Raw genomic sequence first — 23,293 nt, forward strand, 5'->3', positions numbered from 1 at the left:
GAAGGGTGGGGTAGGGTTAGTCGGGAGGAGGGGAGAAGGAGAGTGGGAGAAGTGGTGTGCTGTTGGCAGCTTCAGCTCGGTATACACCGAGTGCTGGGCTTTGGTGCTAGTATCGGATCGGATGAAGGCCTCAAGTGCTGTGGGTGAAGTTTATGTGTTGTTGATGCGGTGTGGTAAAGTCCGTGCGGATTGCTGGGAGAGAGATGGTTGTCTGGTTTTGTGTGGGTTTAAGTATGCAGAAGATTGAGGGTTGGGTTAGTGGGGTCTGTGCCCTGATTCAGGTACTTATGATTCCTGAACCAGGAATGAGGCATGCTCAAAGTTTTTCCCGCGTTCAATCTACGGGAAAAAAAGACATTTTGGGACCCCCCTATAAATCCCCCCCTGGCCCAAACCTCACCAAACTTTGCAAACGAATTCAGAGTGGGCCATATACTCTTTTCGCAGAGTTTGGTGGGGATTCGACCAGGGGGAGTGAAGTTATAAGCCGCCCAAAAAGTGCTCTTCCTATGGAAACAGCAACTTAACCATAACTACATGGCCGCTACCGTGGCCATGTAATATGTTTACAATGGTGCTATAGAAGTATACATTGCCCGCTACTGTTCTTTGCACTTATCTGAGGCGCTTAACAGACACACATCCTTAGCATATGTGCCTCTGCTGGAGGAAATAAGATGCATTTTAAAACTCGTCGTCTGCTATATACAGAGAAATGCTGCCCTCTACTGGAAGGATTCTAATTTGTATCAGTCATAATTTGAAACGTGAACGCTTTAAAGCAGAATGCGTTTGAGACGGAGCCCAAACTCCATGGTAAAAAAGTCAGAATATAGAAATATTCTGAGAATAAATCTTAGATTATGAAGGTACACAAGGGTACATATGTACACCCCTTTGTGTCTAGCGCTTTTATCAAATAAAGCTCAGCCACAGGTAGGAATTGTTGCTTTGGAAGGCAAATTATGTTTAGTGTGTTTATCAGGTTTATAATTTAGTGCATTGCAAGAAAGCAAATGAATGCATTTGATTTGCAAACGTTGGCATTGCCCCATCACCGGAGAGCAGAAGGGGCAAAAAAGACTGTATTTGTAAAATAATCAAACTTCCGAACATTTTGTAGAAATGGTGTCCCTTGCCTTCACAAAATGTAAGAAAAATGTATTGAAAGCAGGAGCTCTGCGTGAAGAAGTGAGGCATGCGAGTTATTTGGTGATTCTGGCAAGCTGAGGGGACAGGGGAAAGGAGGGCTGGGGCAGCACCTTCCCAAACTCAATTCTGGAATATACTTTCCAATGCTGTGCATTATCAGGTCAAATGTAGTCAGGAAACGGGGTTCTCCTAAAAGAGAGTTGCCCGAATCCAGGCCTCGAGGGCCAGGCACCTGATGGGTTTTCAGGATCTCCCTCATGAATATTCATGTGAATAAATGTGCCTACATTTAGAATCATTGTATGCAATTTTATTTCATGAATATTAATTAGAGGTATCTCGAAAATCCGACATGGATCCGGCCCTCGAGACCTGGAGTTGGACAACTCTGTTCTAAAACCTGCATCACAAACAGTTAAAACAAAGGCTGCCGTGGACATGCATTATGAAAAACCTTCCATATTCAGAAATCAAAATCCGGTTTCACCGGGGGCCTCTTTCACATTCGGTGTGAAACTCTCTCCTGCAAAAAGCATGTTTTTTCCTGACTTAAAGAAAGCCTTCCCCACTAATTCTTGGACTAGTGTTATTTACTATTAGCACCTGGAGTGGCAGGGGGCGCAGTCATTCGGGCTCTGCGGATCACGGACTGAAACCTGTAATCTCGGCCCGAGTTCCACGGAACTCCACAGGCTGCCTACACTACCGCGGGCTGCCATCTTTCCCTCCTCCGTCGCTCCCGTAATTATTCATTGAATTTTTTAAATCCCAAAATCTACTCTCCACTTACCTGACTGTTGTGGCGACGGTGGTGGGCGGTGCTGCCACCGTACCAGCAGCTTCCCTTTTTGGGCTGCCATGGACATAGAAGAGGGGCTCTGTATGGAACCACGTCTACTATCACTATAGCAGCCATCTTGGTAAAGTGTTTTCCTTCATTCAATGGGACGTGCGTGGCATCCCGTTGAATGAAGGGAAATACTTTTTTTAAGCACCCCGGGTTGCTGCTTTGGTTACATCGGGTGTTAATAGCGTTAATCCACCGTTCCAAGGGTTGGAACAGGGGTAATGGCCCGACACCCTCGTCATAGGCCCTCGCTTTGTTCGGCTCGAAAAGTTGGACTGCGGGACTGTTACCTCCTGTTCCAGCCGTTGAAGCAGGGGATTAACACCATGTTCTAAAGTCAGCCCTAGAATATTCGAAGGAAGTGCTGACTGTAGTCAGACTGCATATTTGAGTGAATATCGCCCGCTTGGTGACATTTTCCATGGTGAGATTTTCACTGGAAACCCTCTTCATTCAGATGGATGAGTAGCTCAGGGGGTACAACAGCACACCATTCGGTTGTATAGGCACCTAACAAATGCTTGGTCAATAAAAAAATAAAATTAAAATAGATAACTATAAAATGTTTATTGAAAAGAGCTCATAGCATCTAAATGAGGTTTTCCTGGCTCGAGAGCTATGTTTCATTGCAGAGCCCTCTGTTTAGTTTCCCACTCAACATCGTGCTAACAACGCGCCATCGCATTATCTGTGCTGCTCCATTGCATATTACTCCTACTTATTTATTTATTTATTTTGCATTTGTAAGGCGCTTGTACATCAAGTAAATTGTTTGTTTGTTTGTTTGTTTGTTTGTTTTATTCACTTTTTATGCGCGCCAGACCCAGGGGTAACAGGGCGCAGTGGCAACGAAATACGAAACTTACAGGTTACATCATGGCAAAATGTATATTAAAATTACATTGGGTTAGACAGATCAGGCATACAGTAATTACAGCAAGTATACAGGTTCGAGGGGGTCAAGATGCTCGTAGGAAGTAGGAGCCCCCGGTCAGCAAAGGTCAGTCGAGGTGAGGAGTTGAATAACTTTTTTCCTGAAGCAACGGTAGGGCATGTCTGCTCTCAGGTCTTGTGGTAGAGAATTCCAAGTTTTAGCCGCCTTTACTGGGAAACTGTTTCCTCCGATAGTGTTCAGTCTAAAGTTCGGTATTGTCAAACAGTTGAAGTTACCAGCTCTGGTGGGTTTGGAAGATGTTCTCCTATGGAGTTTGTCAGACAAGTAACTAGGGGCAGAGTTATTGAGGGCTTTGTGGGTCAAGGATAGCATCTTGAGTTTTATTTTGTTCTCTGTAGACAGCCAGTTGTGATGTCGTCTGGTGGACGAGATATGGGACTGTTTGTTAATGCCTAGTGCCGCTCTCAAGGCATTATTTTGTAATGTTTGTAGTCTCTGGGTTATTTTTTTATTAGCTCCAGAGTATAGGGCATTACAATAATCTACTCTGGAAAGAATTAAGGCTCTGGCCAGGATTAGACAACTCTTGTTGGAGAGGAAAGGTTTACTGGCTCTAATCAGTTTGCACGTGTAGGCCGTGGAGGAGGCAAGGGATTTTAGCTGTTTGTCAAAAGATAGGGTAGAATCAAGATAGAATCCCAGGGTTTTAACATCCTTGGATACTTGGATGATGTTCCCGTCTATGTTGAAGGAGGCAAATTCCTGTCCTAGTTTTTTGATATTGGCTCGGGTACCTAAGATGATCAACTCTGTCTTATCATCGTTTAGACAAAGGCCGTGAGTGGCCATCCATGCCTGGATGATAAGGTATACCTTGTTCACCAATTCCGTGTCCTTAGCATGATCCCCAGAAAGCGGGAGGAGGATCTGTGTATCATCTGCGTAGTTAGTATAGGTGATACCAAGATGATCCAGATCGTCGAACAATGGCTTGGTGAAAATGTTGTATAGAGTTGGGGATACGCAGGAGCCCTGAGGGACACCACACGAGATCGGGGTGGGATCTGCCTCCGCGGAGGGAGAGAAGACTCGCATCGTTCTCTCGCTCAGGAAAGACTTGATCCATCCAATAGCTTCTGCCGAGAAATGAGCGGCGGAGTCCAGGTGGCTACAGAGGACTCTGTGATCCACCAAATCAAAGGCCGCTGAGAGGTCCAGGAGTAGTAGGAGTACTGTTCTCCCTTTGTCTCTTAGCTCATCGATTTGGGACTTCAAGTCTATAAGGGCAGTTTCTGTTCCGTGTAGGGGTCGGAAGCCTGATTGTCTTTCTCCTAATAGGTTGTGTAGTTCCAGGTGCCTTTGAATTTGGATATAGGCAGCTTTATCCAGAATCTTGAGGAGAAACGGTACCGTCGTGATAGGGCGGTAGTTAGTAGGGATGAGAGGGTCTAATGTCTGCTTCTTTAGGAGAGGGAGAACCCAGGACTGTTTAAGGTTGGCCGGGATCGTACCTGAAGCGAAGGAAGCGTTGATCAGTTTAGCAATAAAGGGGGATAATTCTCTGGCAGCGTCTTTTATCAGCTGTGCTGGGCAGATGTCACCTTTACAGTTTGAAGGTTTAGGCGACAGGATAACTTTTTCTACTTCCAGGGTGGTCATTTTGGAGAAGTGGAAGGTGTTACTATGCCCCAATGAGTTCTTGGTATGAGGCGGATCCTGAATTTTGAGTGCATTTTTTTTTTGCTTGATTTTATTTTGGAGTGTGATGATTTTATTGGTAAGGGCTTGCTGGATATCCGTACACCAAGGTTTGTCCTTGGTGCAGGTGTCCTGAATGGCAATGGGGGACTCAAGTTCCTTTAGAATCGAGAAGAGCTCTTTCATACTGGAGTTGGATTTCGCTATGCGGTCATCATATGAATTACGTTTTGCCTGGCAGACTTCTTTTTTATACAGTGAGGAGAGAGTGGAACGTTTGGCTTTGTTGTCCGCTGATGGGCAAAGCCTCCAAGCGGTTTCACTCTTTCTTTTTAAGATACGTAGATCTTTTAACTGTGGAGTAAACCATTTGTTTAGATGAGCTTTCGGCTTACTCGGTCTAAGCTTGAGAGGGGCCACTTTGTCTAAGGTAGTGAGCATGATGGAGTTAAATTCTTGCACTAGGATACTGGGGTTTAGGTTCTCTGATAGCGCATTAAGGGTTGGTAATATAGCTGGGATTACTTTCTCTAGGGTGATGCATTTTTTATTTCTTGTTAAGCAAGGAGGTGCTGGTGGGGGGGCCGTGGGATTAGGTCTGGCGGTAACTAAATTAAAGGACACCAGGGAATGGTCTGCCCAGGGTAGGGGCATTATAGATGAGATAGTCGTTGTACAGTTACAGTCAGCTATCCAGTCCAAGGTTCTTCCCTTCAGATGCGTAGGCTTATCAACTCTTTGAGTTAAGCCGAGTGAGTGAATAGAATTGGCTACCAGTGTAGCATTAGTATCTGTAGTATCATGGAGGCCTAAGTTAAAGTCCCCAAGAAGCATCGATTGAGAGCAAGGTTTAAGGTTATTTGTAAGTAAGATGTGGAGGTCATCTTCGAAAGTGCCTAATGGACCAGGAGGTCTATATAGGAGGTGGATGATAAGGGTTTGGTTATTATTTAGTTGGAGTTTAGCCGATAGCGTCTCACAAGAATGAATCGATTGGGTGGGTACTAGTCTAAGAGAGAGGCTTATTTTAGAGATTATCGCAATGCCGCCACCTCTAGCTCCTACTCGGTCGTGTCTAACTATCGTATAGCCATCAGGGATGGCTAGCATGAGCGCTGGTCCTGCTGCATTATGTAGCCAGGTCTCAGTGACAGCGAGAAAATCAAGGTTGCCTTCTATTATTATGTCGGCAATGTCTAGGGCATGGGCAACAAGCGATCTCACGTTGAGGAGTGCTCCCACAATAGTTGGGGTTTTATTGACCTCTGTGGCTTGAAGAGGTGGGGTAGTAGACATATTAGGTGTGTTTAAGATATTGCATTGAGTTGGAATAGGTTGTAAAGGTTGTCCGGTATAACACGGTTTGCCAGTTTGCTTGAGGTTGGTTTTGATGTTGCTAGAGGGCAGGGATCTGCGGGTGGGTTCATGCAATTTCGAGAGTCTAGCACGGAGTCTTAAGTTCCTACAGGGAGTGTCGCATGGGTGCGATATCACAAGGGGCTCATGACTCGAGCATACATAGGAGTCAGGAAGGTTAGTGTTGGGGTGTACTGTGGGCTTAAGAGGTGGCAAGGAGTTACATGCGTTGGAATTCGGCATGGTGAGTAGTTGTAGGATAGTCCTCAGTAAGGTTGTGTAAATAGCTGGTAGATACATAATTGTATGGAGGTAACCTGTCTAAGGTACCACGTTAGTAATTACAGACTAGGCAGTACAGGCAATGAATGGCTCAATGATGCAATACCCAGGTGTGACAGGCTAGGCAGTACAGGCAGTCAATGGCTCAGGATGCAATACTCAGGTGTGACAGGCTAGGCAGTGCAGGCAATTAATGGCTCAAGGAGGCAATACTCAGGTGTGACAGGCTAGGCAGTGCAGGCAATCAATGGCTGAAGGAGGCAATACTCAGGTGTGACAGGCTAGGCAGTGCAGGCAATCAATGGCTCAAGGAGGCAATACTCAGGTGTGACAGGCTAGGCAGTGCAGGCAATCAATGACTCAGAGAGGCATTGCTCAAACATAGTTGACTATGGAGGTCCACAAACAGACAGTGCATACACTCATGATTCAAGAAGGCATTGCTTAGGTCTGGATAGTTCAGGGCGTGCAAATGCAGGCATTCGGAATCAGGGGCATTACTCACATGCAGATCGGTTGTGTGGTGGATAGTGGATGGTGGATAGATAGCTGCAGTGACCAAAGTATTAAGGGCCAGTGGCAACTTGACTGGGCAGCTTGGAAACGTTAGGTGCACTTATTAAACAGGTAGTGGTCTTACCCGATGGTCTAAGTCACTGGTAGGCACTCGGGAGTGGACCTGTGGAAGCAGGACCTTCATGCTGGTGCTTTCGTTAATGGGCCAGGGGGACTGGCAGAGGCAGAATCGGCACGAAACAGGCACCCAACAGGCCTTAGAATGGCCTTCGAGCTGGCCGCCGGCGTAATCCGCCTGCCGGCGGATCCAGCTGATGAAATTGAGGCTCAGCCTCGGTTTCACGCCGCGCTGCGCCCGGCATGGGCGAGTCAGGCGCCGTGTGGGGACAGGGTCAGGCAGGCCCTGTCCGAGTTGCCCGCTCGGCGCGTGGATCCTCTGCTGGGCTGGGGGTGCTGGGGGGGCTCCTGCCCTCGCCCCACGATGAAGAAGGGTGGAGTGGGGGGTTTGCAGGCACCCAACAGGCCTTAGAATGGCCTTCGAGCTGGCCGCCGGCGTAATCCGCCTGCCGGCGGATCCAGCTGATGAAATTGAGGCTCAGCCTCGGTTTCACGCCGCGCTGCGCCCGGCATGGGCGAGTCAGGCGCCGTGTGGGGACAGGGTCAGGCAGGCCCTGTCCGAGTTGCCCGCTCGGCGCGTGGATCCTCTGCTGGGCTGGGGGTGCTGGGGGGGCTCCTGCCCTCGCCCCACGATGAAGAAGGGTGGAGTTTCAAAGTGGCCACAGGGAGGGAACATGGGAATGAAATCAAATATAATAATGAAAGATAGAGGCGGACCTACTAGGCCTTGTGAGCATTCAGAGCGTGCAAGTGCAGAGAGAGAGAGTGGGGGGGCTAAGTGCTAGGTGTATCACAGAGGAAGTGCTAAGGAGTGAGCAGCTGTACGTGACTTGGCGGAGCCGTCAGCTGCCAATAAATAAGTAATTGCAGGCCGATGGGGACATAGGTCAGTGCGTCCCAAGGGGCAGTTGTTGGGTGGGGGGTGGAGGCCAGGATCCAGGAGGACACATAAGGGCCCTGGTCCCAATTCTCAGCAACTGTGGGATTTAGCAGAGTAGGGAGGAAGGGAAGGAGGAGGTGAAAAGGAAGGTCTTGATGAACTTCCGGAATTTGAAGAGATCCGGCTCAAGATGAAGAGCCGGTTCAGCCCCACTTTATATATACATGTATTTATTTGTAAGTGTATTTATATAGTGCAGAACTGGCCCATGAGAAATGAAGCGCTTTACAGTTAACATAACATAAGAGCTGGAGAGAGGAGAGGGACGACAAGAGCCAATCAGGTCAGAACACTGGAGGATTCCTCTTTCAAAAGGCGAATTTTGAAGGGTGGAGATTTTTAGGGACCTGCAGAAGAACATCAGACTGAAAAGGGACTAAGGGTACACTGAGCATTCAATACAGTTGCCATATGTTCCCACTATGCACACTTTGCATTTGAGAAGTCCCTAATGCTGCATTTAGCGTGCATTACAGTTGCCATATGTTCCCGCCATGCACACTTTGCATTTAAGAAGTCCCTAATGCTCCATTTAGCGTGCATTGCAGTTGCCATATGTTTCCGGCATGTACACTTTGCATTTGAGAAGTCCCTAATGCTGCATTTAGCGTGCATTACTGTTGCCAAATTTTCCCGCCATGCACACTTTGCATTTGAGAAGTCCCTAATGCTGCATTTAGCACGCATTACTTTTGCCAAATGTTCCCGCCATGCACACTTTGCATTTGAGAAGTCCCTAATGCTGCATTTAGCATGCATTACAGTTGCCATATGTTCCCGCCATGCACACTTTGCATTTGAGAAGTCCCTAATGCTGCATTTAGCGTGCATTACAGTTGGCATATGTTCCCGCCATGCACTCTTTGCATTTGAGTAGTCCCTAATGCGGCATGTAGCGTCCATTGCAGTTGCCATATGTTCCCGCCATGCACACTTTGCATTTGAGTAGTCCCTAATGCGGCATGTAGCGTGCATTGCAGTTGCCATATGTTCCCGCCATGCACTCTTTGCATTTGAGTAGTCCCTAATGCGGCATGTAGCGTGCATTGCAGTTGCCATATGTTCCCGCCATGCACACTTTGCATTTGAGTAGTCCCTAATGCGGCATGTAGCGTGCATTACAGTTGGCATATGTTCCCGCCATGCACTCTTTGCATTTGAGTAGTCCCTAATGCGGCATGTAGCGTGCATTGCAGTTGCCATATGTTCCCGCCATGCACACTTTGAATTAGAGAAGTCACTAATGCTGCATTCAGCGTGCATTACAGTTGCCATATGTTCCCGCCATGCACACTTTGAATTAGAGAAGTCCCTAATGCTGCATTTAGCGTGCATTACAGTTGGCATATGTTCCCGCCATGCACTCTTTGCATTTGAGTAGTCCCTAATGCGGCATGTAGCGTGCATTGCAGTTGCCATATGTTCCCGCCATGCACACTTTGAATTAGAGAAGTCCTAATGTTGCATTTAGCGTGCATTACTGTTGCCATATGTTTCTGCCATAAACACTTTGGATTTGAGAAGTCACTAATGCTGCATTTAGCGTGCATTACTGTTGCCATATTTTCCCGCCATGCACCCTTTGCATTTGAGAAGTCCCTAATGCTGCATTAAGTGTGCATTACAGTTGCCAAATGTTACCGCCATGCACACTTTGCATTTGAGAAGTCCCTAATGCTGCATTTAGTGCACATTAAAGTTGCCATATGCTCCCACCATGCACACGTTGCATTACAGCTGTCGCATAATATGCACATTTTCAATTCATTGTTACTGCCAAATTGATGGCTCACAGGTTTAGTGCTCACCTCAACATGGGGCAAAACTGTAGTTTAAAATGTCCGATGCTGGGGCAGAGCCAACTCAGCACTTCATCCTGCTGAGGCTGAGGAACTGACTACTGCTAAATTGGGAACTACTTATAGCAGCTGATGTTAAAGAATCTTGGGGATTCTGGCATGAAGCACCATAAAATAACCTAACATGAATTTTTATAAGTCCCTCTAAATGAGTTTTGCTTGACCTGCGTGCTATGCACTTTCGCCCTGTGCATAGTGAATTTTCCCATAGTTAATACTGCACTAACAACATTCCTGCACTTTTTCACAATGCTCAGTAGAGAGAAGCTCCCAGAGCCCCCTTACTTATGCATTTTAAGTAGCTTTGGATTTTCACCCTAAGATACTAGGGTAATCCAGACGTGGAACCCTTGCTCACTATTCTTATAAAGGCACAGCTCCACCTCACTGACGATGCCCACCCGCCGAAACACGTGTCTGGGGTTGCTGTTGGTACTCTTGTTCAGAAGAGAATTGCCTGGTGGTATTACGGTGCTGGACTGCCCTTGGGCAGGACAAAAACTGATATGTAGTGGACTTTTCTCTTCTGTTAAAGGATGGTGAGCTAAAGACTCAGTTGAGACTCACACCGGGGGTATAGGCCGGTAGAGGGAAAGTCCCAGAACCCCCCTTACTTATGCATCTTATGAACTATTACATTTTCTGTGCCTTGATGCGATGTCTCCAATTCTTGACTTTGCACTCTTCGCCATTTCATTCTTGCAGTAGTAATGGCCATCTTATGAAGCCCAGTTGTTCGTGGTCTCATGCAGAAGAGGTGCAACCTACCAGTTAGGATGGATTGCCGTACTGGAGTGGGACCAAGTCTAGGTTGGGTATGGTCTGTGCCCTTCTGTATTGGAATGGCAAGCTTACAAGGGATGTTTTAGAGGAGCAGCCCTGAGCATGCCAGAGTTTGTGATTACATTTAAAACTTTCCAGCCATCAACTTTCAGTTTTGAAACTGACATCCGAGTAGGATGGGTATGTCCAGACGTGGTTCCCCTGCCTGCTGGGCTTAAAGACTGAAGCTACATGTAGCGGGGTGATTGTCAAACACACCTTATTGGGAGACAGGTGTAGGCGGGCACACAGTATATAGATTAAACCTTCACTTATAACTTGACCCACCTCTTACCTGTCTCCAAACCCCGCTCTCCTGGGTTCAAGATCACCGTGGTGCACCTCGCTGTGAAGGTGGTGAGGGTAGGGAAGATCAGGCAGTTAGGGCAGGACCCCGAAATACCCCTAAGGGAAAAACACTCGGGCAGAGTAATTGTGACAGGAAGACAAAAGCAGGCCAAGGAATGCTGGTGTACGGTTCTGCAGTTGTTAACTTCTCCTCTTCCGGGACACCAACAGGATTTTGCATATTTTATACAAAAAGGGGAAAAACGCAAGACACTTAATGCAATTTTAACTACTCCTAAGCAGCTGTAACTAAACAAAAAAATATAAGAGTGCCCTAAATAAATAAAGAATACAAAAGATGTTGCTTTCTGGCATCAGGCTCTCAAACGATGCTCCTGGCAGCGGCCGACTGCAGCAGCAGCCGCAACAGTGTGTGGGGACCCAAAGTCTTTATATGGGCTGGGCTGTGCATGTCAGCTGCAGCACCACTTAACCAGTGTGTTAGGGAATCGTGGGGGGGGGGCGCCTGACAAGTGCGTGGCCCCTTCACTTAAACTGACCCCAGGGGGGCTGAAGGCATTGGGCACTCCGCTGCTGTGGGGAGTGCTGTTACTTTAATGTGCCCGGGGCCTGGTGGTGACAAAGTGCCACCTGGGTGATGGCTATGCTAACGAACACTCCCCTGGTAGTCAGGGGAGCCCCCCCGCATAAAGGCCCGGCTGGGTGTCAGGGCGCAAAGCAGAGCAGCTGTAACCTTCTAACAGGGTTTAACAGTTGTCAGTTGTCCGCAGTGCTCCGCTCGCAACTTCCTCTCCAGAGTAATGGGAACATCGCGTAACTTTTCCCCTCTTCGATCCTCGGCGCAACCACATACCCCGGGGTCCTTTATTCTCTCTTTTATCTATTCCCTGACCATGATTTACACACACCTCAGTGATATGATATGATATGATAGGTTATTTATAACGCGCTTAATACCCAGAGGTTTCTAAGCGCGGACCCAGGGATCGAACCTGTGTTGCTCCATGTCGTCTTGCTTCCAAGGCGAGCATGTTGCCCCTGAGCTATCCTTCTGGGATAAGTGACGTGCAACAAAGCCCAACATGCTTGGGGTTGCTTGTGGTCTTGTTCAGAAGGGACGTGATCTAGCAGTTCAGCTGCCCCCCCCCCTCCCCGATTTTGGGGTGGGACAAAGCCTGATTTGCATATGGTCTTTTCCATGGCAGCCTGAAAAACGTTGGGTTTGAAGGTTGCTCAGAGAAATTCCAGAGGTTGTGGTTAATTCAAACCCTTGCACCCATCAACCTTCTGCTTTGCTAGTGGAATCAAGGCCACAGTTCACGGTCTGATGCTGCCATCATCGCGCCTGTAAATTCAGGGCTCAAGTCGAGGGTGGATGGAGTCCCCCCACTTCCTTTTTTAGGACTGGAGCCCTGCCTATCATGTAGACGCCAAGACTGTGTCACCTTGTGTTCAGTCATACATCACATTCCCTTTGCAAGAAGTGTGCGGATTCTGCCCTGCCCACATAAACAGCCTTGTAAGCACGCCTAGTGTTTTGTTGTTTGGGGGGTGGGTGGGCGAGAGCATCTGAATAACGCAGAGGTTGCACAATCTCGAGGTTTGTACTTGAAAAGGCCTTGCTCCCACTTTCTTAGCTGCTGCGGAAAGTTGGAAGCTCCGGGGTGAACCCACCCAATGGCCACAGCTGCCATATCTCACCACGTTCCATTATAGTGTCCATCTAAACCTTCCATCAGGGTGGTGAGAAGCACCTGTGCTGCAGCAGTGAGGTACCCACGATACGTCATTGCTGATGCCACTCTGTATGCTAATTAGGCACTCTGTCTAGAGTATGTGGCCATGTGCTGTCCATCCCTGGGTTGCAGAAGAAAGCCAGTGTGCGCCTCTTCTCTGGTCTTGGGGCATATTGGACCAAGCCTTGATGGATGGTGTTGTTTGTGTATAGATCCAGCACTACCTAACTAGGGATAATGCTCGCCCAACCGGGTGTACTAAGTGCAAATAGGAACCAGCCACGCCATCGCCCTAGAAACTAGACAGCCAGGAAAGAAAGAGAAAGAATAGACCCACCCTGTATGGCAACCGTGTACATATAACAAAGCGACAAGGATTGAGAGACACACCACCCACTAACCATAACCTCAAAGTTCTGCTTACTTAATTCACACAAAAATCCACACAAGCACTTCTCTCCCAGCAAACCGCATGCACTTCACCACACCGCAGCAACAGAAAATCAATGCATAGATTGCAACAACAGCACACACGACTCACTTTGATCCTATATGCACCCAAGCTCAGCACACGTGAACACCGAATTGTAGCTGCCAAGAGGACCCCACCTCTCACTCTCCTACGCCCTCTTTACCTAACCCAACCCCACCTCTTTATATTTAGAGCTGCCTGAGCGCCTGGAGAACAACTTCCTTGGTGACGATGCGCTATATAAATACCTTTAACAATAACGTTAACATCCAAGAGCAGGTAACCGCAGGTTGAACTTGTGGGCTTGTTGTGAAGGTCTGCGAGAGCCGGAAGTGACTCGGCCTGGGAACAATGCATATAGTCCCATGAGGGTTCACCTCAAGTTCTCCAATAGCTGAAACCAGTAATTAGATCAAAGGTTGTAGAGAGGCTCTGGATTGTGCCTCACAGGGGCAACCTTTATAAGCCGAGGGTGTAATGTACTAAATATTACGAGAGGAACACTTGGGCGAGTCGCCCGTTCTGCCCTTTCCTCTGCCAGTCAAAAGCACACGTGTGAAAGCAGGCGCGCAGTCTGAGTGCCCACACACTTTGAAGGAAAAAGAAGGAAGGGCGTGTGTGTGGCTGCCAGGACTTATCAGTTGTGCCTATCGCCTCTGCCCGGCTCGCCCTCCCAAGCGTAAGGTGGACCCCGGGGTGCATCGTTCCGTATTACCATGTCAGTGCCAGCTGACATTCTGTGCACGGGTGAGACCATCCGACACGTCCAAAACCATGCAGGTGTGAGCGTGCAGGGTTACCGTATGCACATGTATGTTTCATGAGACTCGTTCAGCTCAGCGGCTGCAATGAGGCACCCGGAGTCCTGGCAGCCGCCACTCGGAGGCAGGAGACTAGGCCCAGGCGTTAGGCATCATTCTTGCAGCCGCACACCTGACTCCGCGTGGTGCGCGCTGTGAGAGAGCGCTCTCTCTTGTTAAATGCCCCCCTTTGTTCATTAAGATTAGACTCATCCAAAGAGGGAAAGCGCCGCCTCTGACTTTTCCACTGGGCACATCACCGCTTTACCACTGGGCACATCACCGCTTTACCACCGGGCACATCACCGCTTTACCATTGGGCACATCACCGCTTTACCAACGGGCAGATCACCGCTTTACCACCGGGCACATCACCGCTTTTCCACTGGGCACATCACCGCTTTACCACTGGGCACATCACCGCTTTACCACCGGGCACATCACCGCTTTACCATTGGGCACATCACCGCTTTACCAACGGGCAGATCACCGCTTTACCACCGGGCACATCACCGCTTTACCAGTGGGCACATCACCGCTTTACCACCGGGCACATCACCGCTTTACCAGTGGGCACATCACCGCTTTACCACCGGGCACATCACCGCTTTACCAGTGGGCACATCACCGCTTTATGACACTTGAAAAGCAAGAGTGGCCAGCAGACGCTGCTCCAAGCAAAGAGCCAGCTGCCAACACATAATATCATCACCACCATCCTCATCATCACCACCACTCACCATACTCATCATCACCACCACCACCATCCTCATCATCACTATACTCATCATCACCACCACCATCCTCATTATCAACACCACCACCATCCTCATCATCACCACAACCACCATCACCATCCTCATCACCACCGCCACCATCCTCATCATCACCACCACCACCATCCTCATCATCACTATACTCATCATCACCACCACCATCCTCATTATCAACACCACCACCACCACCATCCTCATCACCACCACCACCATCCTCATCATCACCACCACCATCCTCATCATCACCACCACTCACCATCCTCATCATCACCACCACCACCATCCTCATCATCACTATACTCATCATCACCACCACCATCCTCATCATCACCACAACCACCACCACCATCCTCATCACCACCACCACCATCCTCATCATCACCACCACCATCCTCATCACCACTATACTCATCATCACCACCATCATACTCATCATCAACACCACCACCAATCTCATCATCACCACCACCATCCTCATCATCACCACCACCATTCTCATCACCACTATACTCATCATCACCACCATCATCCTCATCATCAACACCACCACCATCCTCATCATCACCACCACCATCCTCATCACCACTATACTCATCATCACCACCACCATCCTCGTCATCACCACCATCCTCATCATCGCCATCACCATCCTCATCATCACCACCACCACCATCCTCATAACCACTATACTCATTATCACCACCATCATCCTCATCATCACCACCACCATCATGACCACCATCCTCATCATCACCACCACCACCATCCTCATCATCACCACCACCATCCTCATCACCACTATACTCATCATCACCACCATCATCCTCATCATCAACACCACCACCATCCTCATCGTCACCACCACCATCCTCATCACCACTATACTCATCATCACCACCATCATACTCATCATCAACACCACCACCATCCTCAGAATCACCACCACCATCCTCATCATCACCACCACCATTCTCATCACCACTATACTCATCATCACCACCATCATCCTCATCATCAACACCACCACCATCCTCATCATCACCACCACCATCCTCATCACCACTATACTCATCATCACCACCACCATCCTCGTCATCACCACCATCCGCATCATCACCATCACCATCCTCATCATCACCACCACCACCATCCTCATAACCACTATACTCATTATCACCACCATCATCCTCATCATCACCACCACCATCCTCATCATCACCACCACCACCATCCTCATCACCGCTAAACTCATCATCACCACCACCATCCTCATCATCATCACCACCATCCTCATCACCACTATACTCATCATCACCACCACCATCATAATCATCATCACCAGCACCATCCTCAACATCAACACCATCCTCATCATCACCACCACCATCACCATCATCACCACTTTACTCATCATCACCACCACCATTCTCATTATCAACACCACCACCATCCTCAGCATCACCACCACCACCATCCATCATCACCACCACCATCCTCATCACCACTATACTCATCATCACTACCACCACCATCCTCATCATTACCACCACCATCCTCATCACCACTATACTCATCATCACCACCACCATCCTCATTATCAACACAACCACCATCCTCATCATCACCACCAGCCTCATCATCACCACCACCATCCTCATAACCACTATACTCATCATCACCACCACCATCCTCATCATCAAAACCACCACCACCATCCTCATCATCACCACCACCATCCTCCTCATCACCACTATACCCATCACCAACACCATTCTCATCATCAACACCACCACCATCCTCATCATCACCACCACCATCATCATCACCACTATACTCATCATCACCACCACCATCCTCATCATCACCACCACCACCATCATCCTCATCACCACTATACTCATCATCACCACCACCACCATCATCACCACCATCCAAATCATCACCACAAGCACGATCCTCAACATGAAGACCATCCTCATCATCACCACCACCACCATCCTCATCATCACCACCACCATCCTCATCACCACTTTACTCATCATCATCACCACCTTCCTCATTATCAACACCACCACCATCCTCATCATCACCACCACCACCATCCTCATCATCACTATACTCATCATCACCACCACCATCCTCATCATCAACACCACCATCCTCATCATCACCACCACCATCCTCATCACCACTATACTCATCATCACCACCACCATCCTCATCATCACCACCACCACCATCCTCATCACCACTGTGCTCATCATCACCACCACCACCACCACCACCATCATCACCACCATCCTAATCATCACCACCAACATCATCCTCAACATCAATACCATCCTCATCATCACCACCATCCTCATCATCACCACCACCATCCTCATCACCACCATCCTCATCATCACCACCACCACCACCATCCTCATCGCCACTATAGTCATCATCACCACCACCATCCTCATCATCGCCACCACCATCCTCATCATCACTGTTAGGCGGAAACCTGTGCAGTTCCCTCTGGGACCACTGCAAAAGGTTTAGGACTACAGGTGTTTGGCAATAAACCCACTTGGTAGCAGTCTGTACCACACAGATTCACTTGGTAGCTGTGGCTGAGCAGTCAGACTTCCCTCGAGAAGAGTTAGACAGTATGTGGAGTATACAAAATAGGGCAGCTCTACACAGTAAGACAAGCAAACACGCAACAAGGCTTCGGTGTAAAGATATAAAGGTATTTATTTATAACAACACATCTATAGAAAACACTCTGGCACTAATACGGCAAACAACTTCAATCACAATCACTATACGAAGAAAAAGATCAATCCCCCTAATAATAGTTCGACAAGTCTAGGTTCACCGGCACCAGTTATTTGCAGACAGAGGTGTATGCTTTAACCTAGATGGCACTCTAGAATTCGTTAGGACGGGAGAGAAAAATAAGGCAGGTTATGAAATCAACTCGGTACCAATACTTTACGGACAAATGCAAGGCAAGTAAGGCAGGGTCTACTGCAGATCACAAAGTTCAGAGGCCAGGCCCACTCGGAGAGAGGCAAGGCGATATGTCCCGAAAAGTGTCTCAGTGGAAATGCGCTTCAAGTCTTTATCGCAAATTGTTATGGAAAGATTGGACCAGTTCAGAAAAGTAAGTTAAAGAAAGCTTGGACCCAATGGACAAGCGAGGATTAAGACACCTCACTCTATCCGGCTGAAAGGGAAGCCAGGCGGACACGGTACCTTGTTTGTGGAGCGACAGCTCCGGCGGGGGCAGTTGTTCCTGGTGGTGGATGCATATCGGGTCTTTGCCAAGAGTAGAGATGATCTCGTCGTCGAAGAAAAGTGAAGTCCGGTGCACCACCAGGGAAGAGACCAGCCGCGGAGTGCTCCGTCACAAGGCACCACCTTTTGGTCGCGGTACAGGGGTAGTGGCTATCCGGTTGCCGGGGTGCTCTGCACGGGCAATTCGACCACTGCGTCCTGGAGCAAAGAAAAAGCAAAGGAGACTGGTTGTTCCCACCAGTCAGGGGAAGAGACTCTCCGGCAGGGAGATCTTCTCTGTCGTTGGGAAGTGGTGAGTCGGTTAAGCAGGGCTCCACCGGAGGTGTCGTCGTTGCAGGTCGGCTCAGCTTTACCCTCGTCGGATTCTTAGGTCCTGTGGCGACTTCTGAAGATCCAGTCCCAAAAGCCCTGCTTTTATGCAGAAAACCCCCATTCATTCAGCCTAGCTGTCAATCACAACACGCTAAGTGGTGAGCGGGGAAGCTCACCACTTGGGCCAATCACACCAGAGTGCGACCGGAGTTGGCAAGGCAAATCAGTCCAGGGTGCCTAAACCCCCCTCCCACATCCCTGTGGTAACCCAGACAGAATGGCACCACTTTGGAGGGTCTCTGTACAGAAGCCCGCCAAAAGTGGAACAAAGGGCTCAACCTTTGGTTTAGGAGTCACAGAGACAAACACAGACGCCATTTTAAAAACCGAGTTCTGGCAGAAAATACCATCCGATAAACTTATTTAAGATAAGTAGACCGGTGGTACGTTAGAGATTAACGAGAAAAAGTATTAACCTCCAACAATGGGAAGAATCCCATAGGGTTATATTCGGGGTCGAATATAACAAGTAGTTTCCACTGCCACCAGCCAAAACTTGACGGGGGGGGACAGGACAGTGCCCCCTCGCATAACAGACCCAGGAGTAATCGAATTACCCCTACTAGTACGTCCACAATAGGATGGTTTGTACTAGTTCTGTTAGTAAATTTAGGTCTAGTAAAGCCAATGGTGACTTTACATGCCCAGGGAGACAGTAGTCAGCCCCCGGGTATGGAGTCTATGATGGAGGTCCGCTAGGACGCCCCAGTGCTACGGCACGGAGGGTGCAGTGTAACACACATAGCAAAACATATGAGACCCTATGGAGTAAAAGACCCCATAGCCCATAGAACACATTGACATTTAAAGGAATTACACACATTCATGTCCAAGAGTGGGAGAAAAAGAGTCTCACTCTTGGCAGGATGGAAAAACCAAACTCCAGAAATCCAGCAAAGCTGCTGGGGGACTCACTAGGTTAGGAAATTCAGCCTAAACAGAGAATTCTCCCTAACAATCACCACCACCATCCTCATCATCACCACCACCACCATCCTCATCATCACCACCACCATCCTCATCACCACTATACTCATCACCACCACCATCCTCGTCATCAACACCACCACCATCACCACTATACTCATCATCACCACCACCATCATCACCACCATCATAATCATCATCACCAGCACCATCCTCAACATCAACACCATCCTCATCATCACCACCACCATCATCACCACTTTACTCATCATCACCACCACCATCCTCATTATCAACACCACCACCATCCTCATCATCACCACCACCACCATCCTCATCATCACCACCACCATCCTCATCACCACTATACTCATCATCACCACCACCACTATCCTCATCCTTACCACCACCATCCTCATCACCACTATACTCATCATCACCACCACCATCCTCATCATCAAAACCACCACCACCATCCTCATCACCACCACCATCCTCCTCATCACCACTATACCCATCACCACCACCATCCTCATCATCACCACCACCACCATCCTCATCACCACTATACTCATCATCACCACCACCACCACCAACATCACCACCATCCTAATCATCACCACCAACACCATCCTCAACATCAACACCATCCTCATCATCACCACCACCATCCTCATCACTATCATCCTCATCATCACCACCACCACCACCATCCTCATCGCCACTATACTCATCATCACCACCACCATCCTCATCATTGCCACCACCACCCTCATCATCACCACCACCATCCTCATCATCAACACCACCACCATCCTTATCATCACCACCACCATCCTCATCACCACTATACTCATCACCACCACCATCCTCGTCATCAACACCACCACCATCACCACTATACTCATCACCACCATCTTCATCATCACCACCACTATCCTCATCACCACTACACTCATCACCACCCCCATCCTCGTCATCAACACCACCACCATCCTCATCATTACTATACTCATCATCACCACCATAATCACCACAATCCTAATCATCAGCACCATCCTCAACATCAACACCATCCTCATCATCACCACCATCACCATCCTCATCATCACCACCACCATCCTCATCACCACTATACTCATCATCACCACCATCATCCTCATCATCACCACCACCACCATCCTCATCATCACCACCACCATCCTCACCGCCACTATACTCATCATCACCACCATCATCCTCATCATCACCACCACCATCCTCATCACCACTATACTCATCATCACCACCATCATCCTCATCATCACCACCACCATCCTCATCACCACTCTACTCATCATCACCACCACCATCATCACAACCAGCACCATCCTCAACATCAACACCACCCTCATCATCACCAATATCATCATTCCTGCCTCCATCATGTCATCATCTGCATCACCATTATCATCCTCACCACCCTCATCACCACCTTTACCATCCTCACCACCCTCAACCTCACCACTATGATCCTCTCAATCCTCATCATCACCACTGTCATTCCCGCCACCATCATATTATCATTGGCATCACCATCCTAATCACCATTACCATCCTCACCACCCTCGTAATCAAAACCATCCCCGCCGCTATCACCACCACCATGATCGTCATCATCCTCCTCATTCACCTCCTTTTCCCCCTCCTCCAAGTCCTACTCATTACCATCATATGCACCACACTCCCCAACCTGACCATCCTCCTCATCATCACCATCACCACCTTCTTCATCATCACCATATTCATCATCAACACCATCCTCATCACCACCACCAACACCATCATCAACACCATCCACTTCATCATTATCATCACCATCCTCTGCCTCAGCATCATCACTGCCATCCCCATCATCACCACTATCATCATTCTCACCACCCTCTTATCATTCTCACCACCATCATAATCACCATTATCATTCTCTGCACTATCATTACAATCCTCACCACCATCATTCTCACCACTATCATATTATCATCCTCATCAACATTATAATCACCATTGTCCTCATCACCACCATCACCCCCATCATCATCATCTTCCTCCTCATGACCATCCTCCTCCTCATCATCACCATGCTCACCATCCTCATCATTATCGCCATCCTCATCATCATTACCGCAATCGCCACCACCGCCATGTTTGTCGTCATCATCATCCTCCACCTCCTTTTCATCCTCCTCGTTATCATCTTCACCATTCTTCTCAGCGTGACCATCCTCATCATCATCACCACTTTATTCATCATCACCATCCTCATCACCATCACAATCACTTTGTTTCTGTTTAGAGCCATTGAATCATATCAAACATTTGCTCACAAATTCCTGCATCTCATAAAAGAAGAGCCAAACGAAAGAAAAACAGACAGTAGGGGGTTAATGAAATCTCTCTCCTTCTAGTTCTCCAACCTTTAGGCCGCAAAGTCTGCAGAGCCCCGGCGCGGCACGAGGCCATGGGAATTTGCCACGTGACATCAGGCAAACTCGCGAGATTTCAACATGTGTAAAACAGACTGAAAACCAAGGCTCTTAAAGTATTGAAGGGAACTCTGAGGGCCTGCTTCACAGAAGCGTTTTATAATGTCGCAATCCCATAGGAAAACCTGTGAACCAGGTCCTCAGAATACCACCGGAAATCGAATGCCACTCAGAGAAGTTGACAGAAGGGGACAGGGAACGTCCGCACAGAGTCGATAGGGTGCACGCCATTTCATGTCTTTGCTCTTGAATACAGCCCTAGAATTGCGCCAGAAGGGGAGCCAGACTAAAACCGCCCATCGTCTGAACCCGTGCGCGAGGTAGCTTTGAAGGAGCTTCTTTTGGGTTCAAAGTTGGGATGTCCCTCAGTGCAACACATGTAAGGAATTATTTTATGACTGACTGGTACTAGAAGACGTTGCTAATTTCACAATATGAAATGGGAAATGGTCCAACAAAATCATTAACCCTGCTGTTAAAAGAGGTAGTGCATTATTTGGTAAGCCTGGTGGGAACTTCAATTTTGGGTAACAGCACTCTCTGTCCCTCAGGCCATCCATGCAGAGCTGTCCAGGGTGGTGAAGAGGCGCAAAGGACTTCCTGACACAGTGCACCCCACGACCAGACCCAAGGCCAGAGCCCTGCTGAAGATCAGGGGGGACCTGAATCCCCTGCTTCCCCGCCACAACAGCAGCTGGAAGCGGGTAAGTGCAATTGTCAACTCACCAAGGAGGAGGCCTCAATGTCACCTTACTCCATATGTTACTATCCTCAGTAAAAACTCTGCAACAGCGCTACTTGCGGCCTGGCATTAACATGCAATGCGCACCAGTTGAACTGAATGTTTCACGTTATGTTATGTGTGTGGTACAGTATATCTGTAATTATCATCTTGTAAAATATAGATAAACAAGTGGACATCACTCCTTTCCTGGGCAAACTCTTGGAAAAGCTGACCCTCTCCCAGCTCAATCTACATACTGAATCTGTTGGTTGCCTCCATGACCACCAGTCTGGCTTCAGAGCTGCCAGAAGCACGGAAACTGCTCTTCTTAACACCCGTGAAGACTTGTTCTCCAATCTTGACTCTAAACTTCCTTCGGTCCTCATTCTCTTCAATCTATCCTCTGCTTTTGACACGGTCAACCATGACATCCTGCTACATCGCCTCAGCGCCAATCTTGGTATTACTGACCAGGCCCTGGTCTGGTTGACCTCCTTTCTCATTGACCAACCCTCTCAGGTCCAACTGGGGCCTTTTTTCTATCTCTCTCTCTCTCTCTACTTGTGGTGTTCCCCAGGGGGGTAACCTCTCTCCCTGGCTCTTCAACCACTACCTGGCACCTCTTGCCCACTGCATTGTTACTTTCTGCTCCAATTTTCAGTGTTATGCAGATGACACTCAGCTCTCTTTCAGGCTCCCCTCAGCCACCTCTGCTTCTTTTCTCATACAAGACTGTCTGGCCGCAACTCAGGAATAGTTTGACGCCAATGATCCCAGCCTTAATGCCAGTAAGACTGACATGCTCCTCACTGAGAAACCCGCTCCCTCCTTTTCTCTCTCTCTGTCTGGCTGCCCACACTGGGCCCTCTTCCTGCTCCTTTCCGTT

At 48.4% G+C, this 23,293-nt stretch overlaps 1 protein-coding gene across 2 annotated transcripts in view; it reads left to right on the top strand.

Moving 5' to 3' along the window:
* Positions 1-23,293, top strand: part of LOC138504590 (uncharacterized) — a 341,200-nt gene that overhangs the window by 312,250 nt on the left and 5,657 nt on the right. For both annotated transcript variants that reach the window (XM_069625178.1, XM_069625177.1), the window contains one exon: positions 22,235-22,387. In XM_069625178.1, coding sequence (XP_069481279.1) covers positions 22,235-22,387 — 153 coding nt within the window. The remainder of the gene's footprint in view (positions 1-22,234; positions 22,388-23,293) is intronic.

The sequence above is a fragment of the Ambystoma mexicanum genome, chromosome 11 (assembly GCF_040938575.1).
Source record: "Ambystoma mexicanum isolate Mex_15411 chromosome 11, UKY_AmexF1_1, whole genome shotgun sequence".
NCBI classification, from domain to species: domain Eukaryota; kingdom Metazoa; phylum Chordata; class Amphibia; order Caudata; family Ambystomatidae; genus Ambystoma; species Ambystoma mexicanum.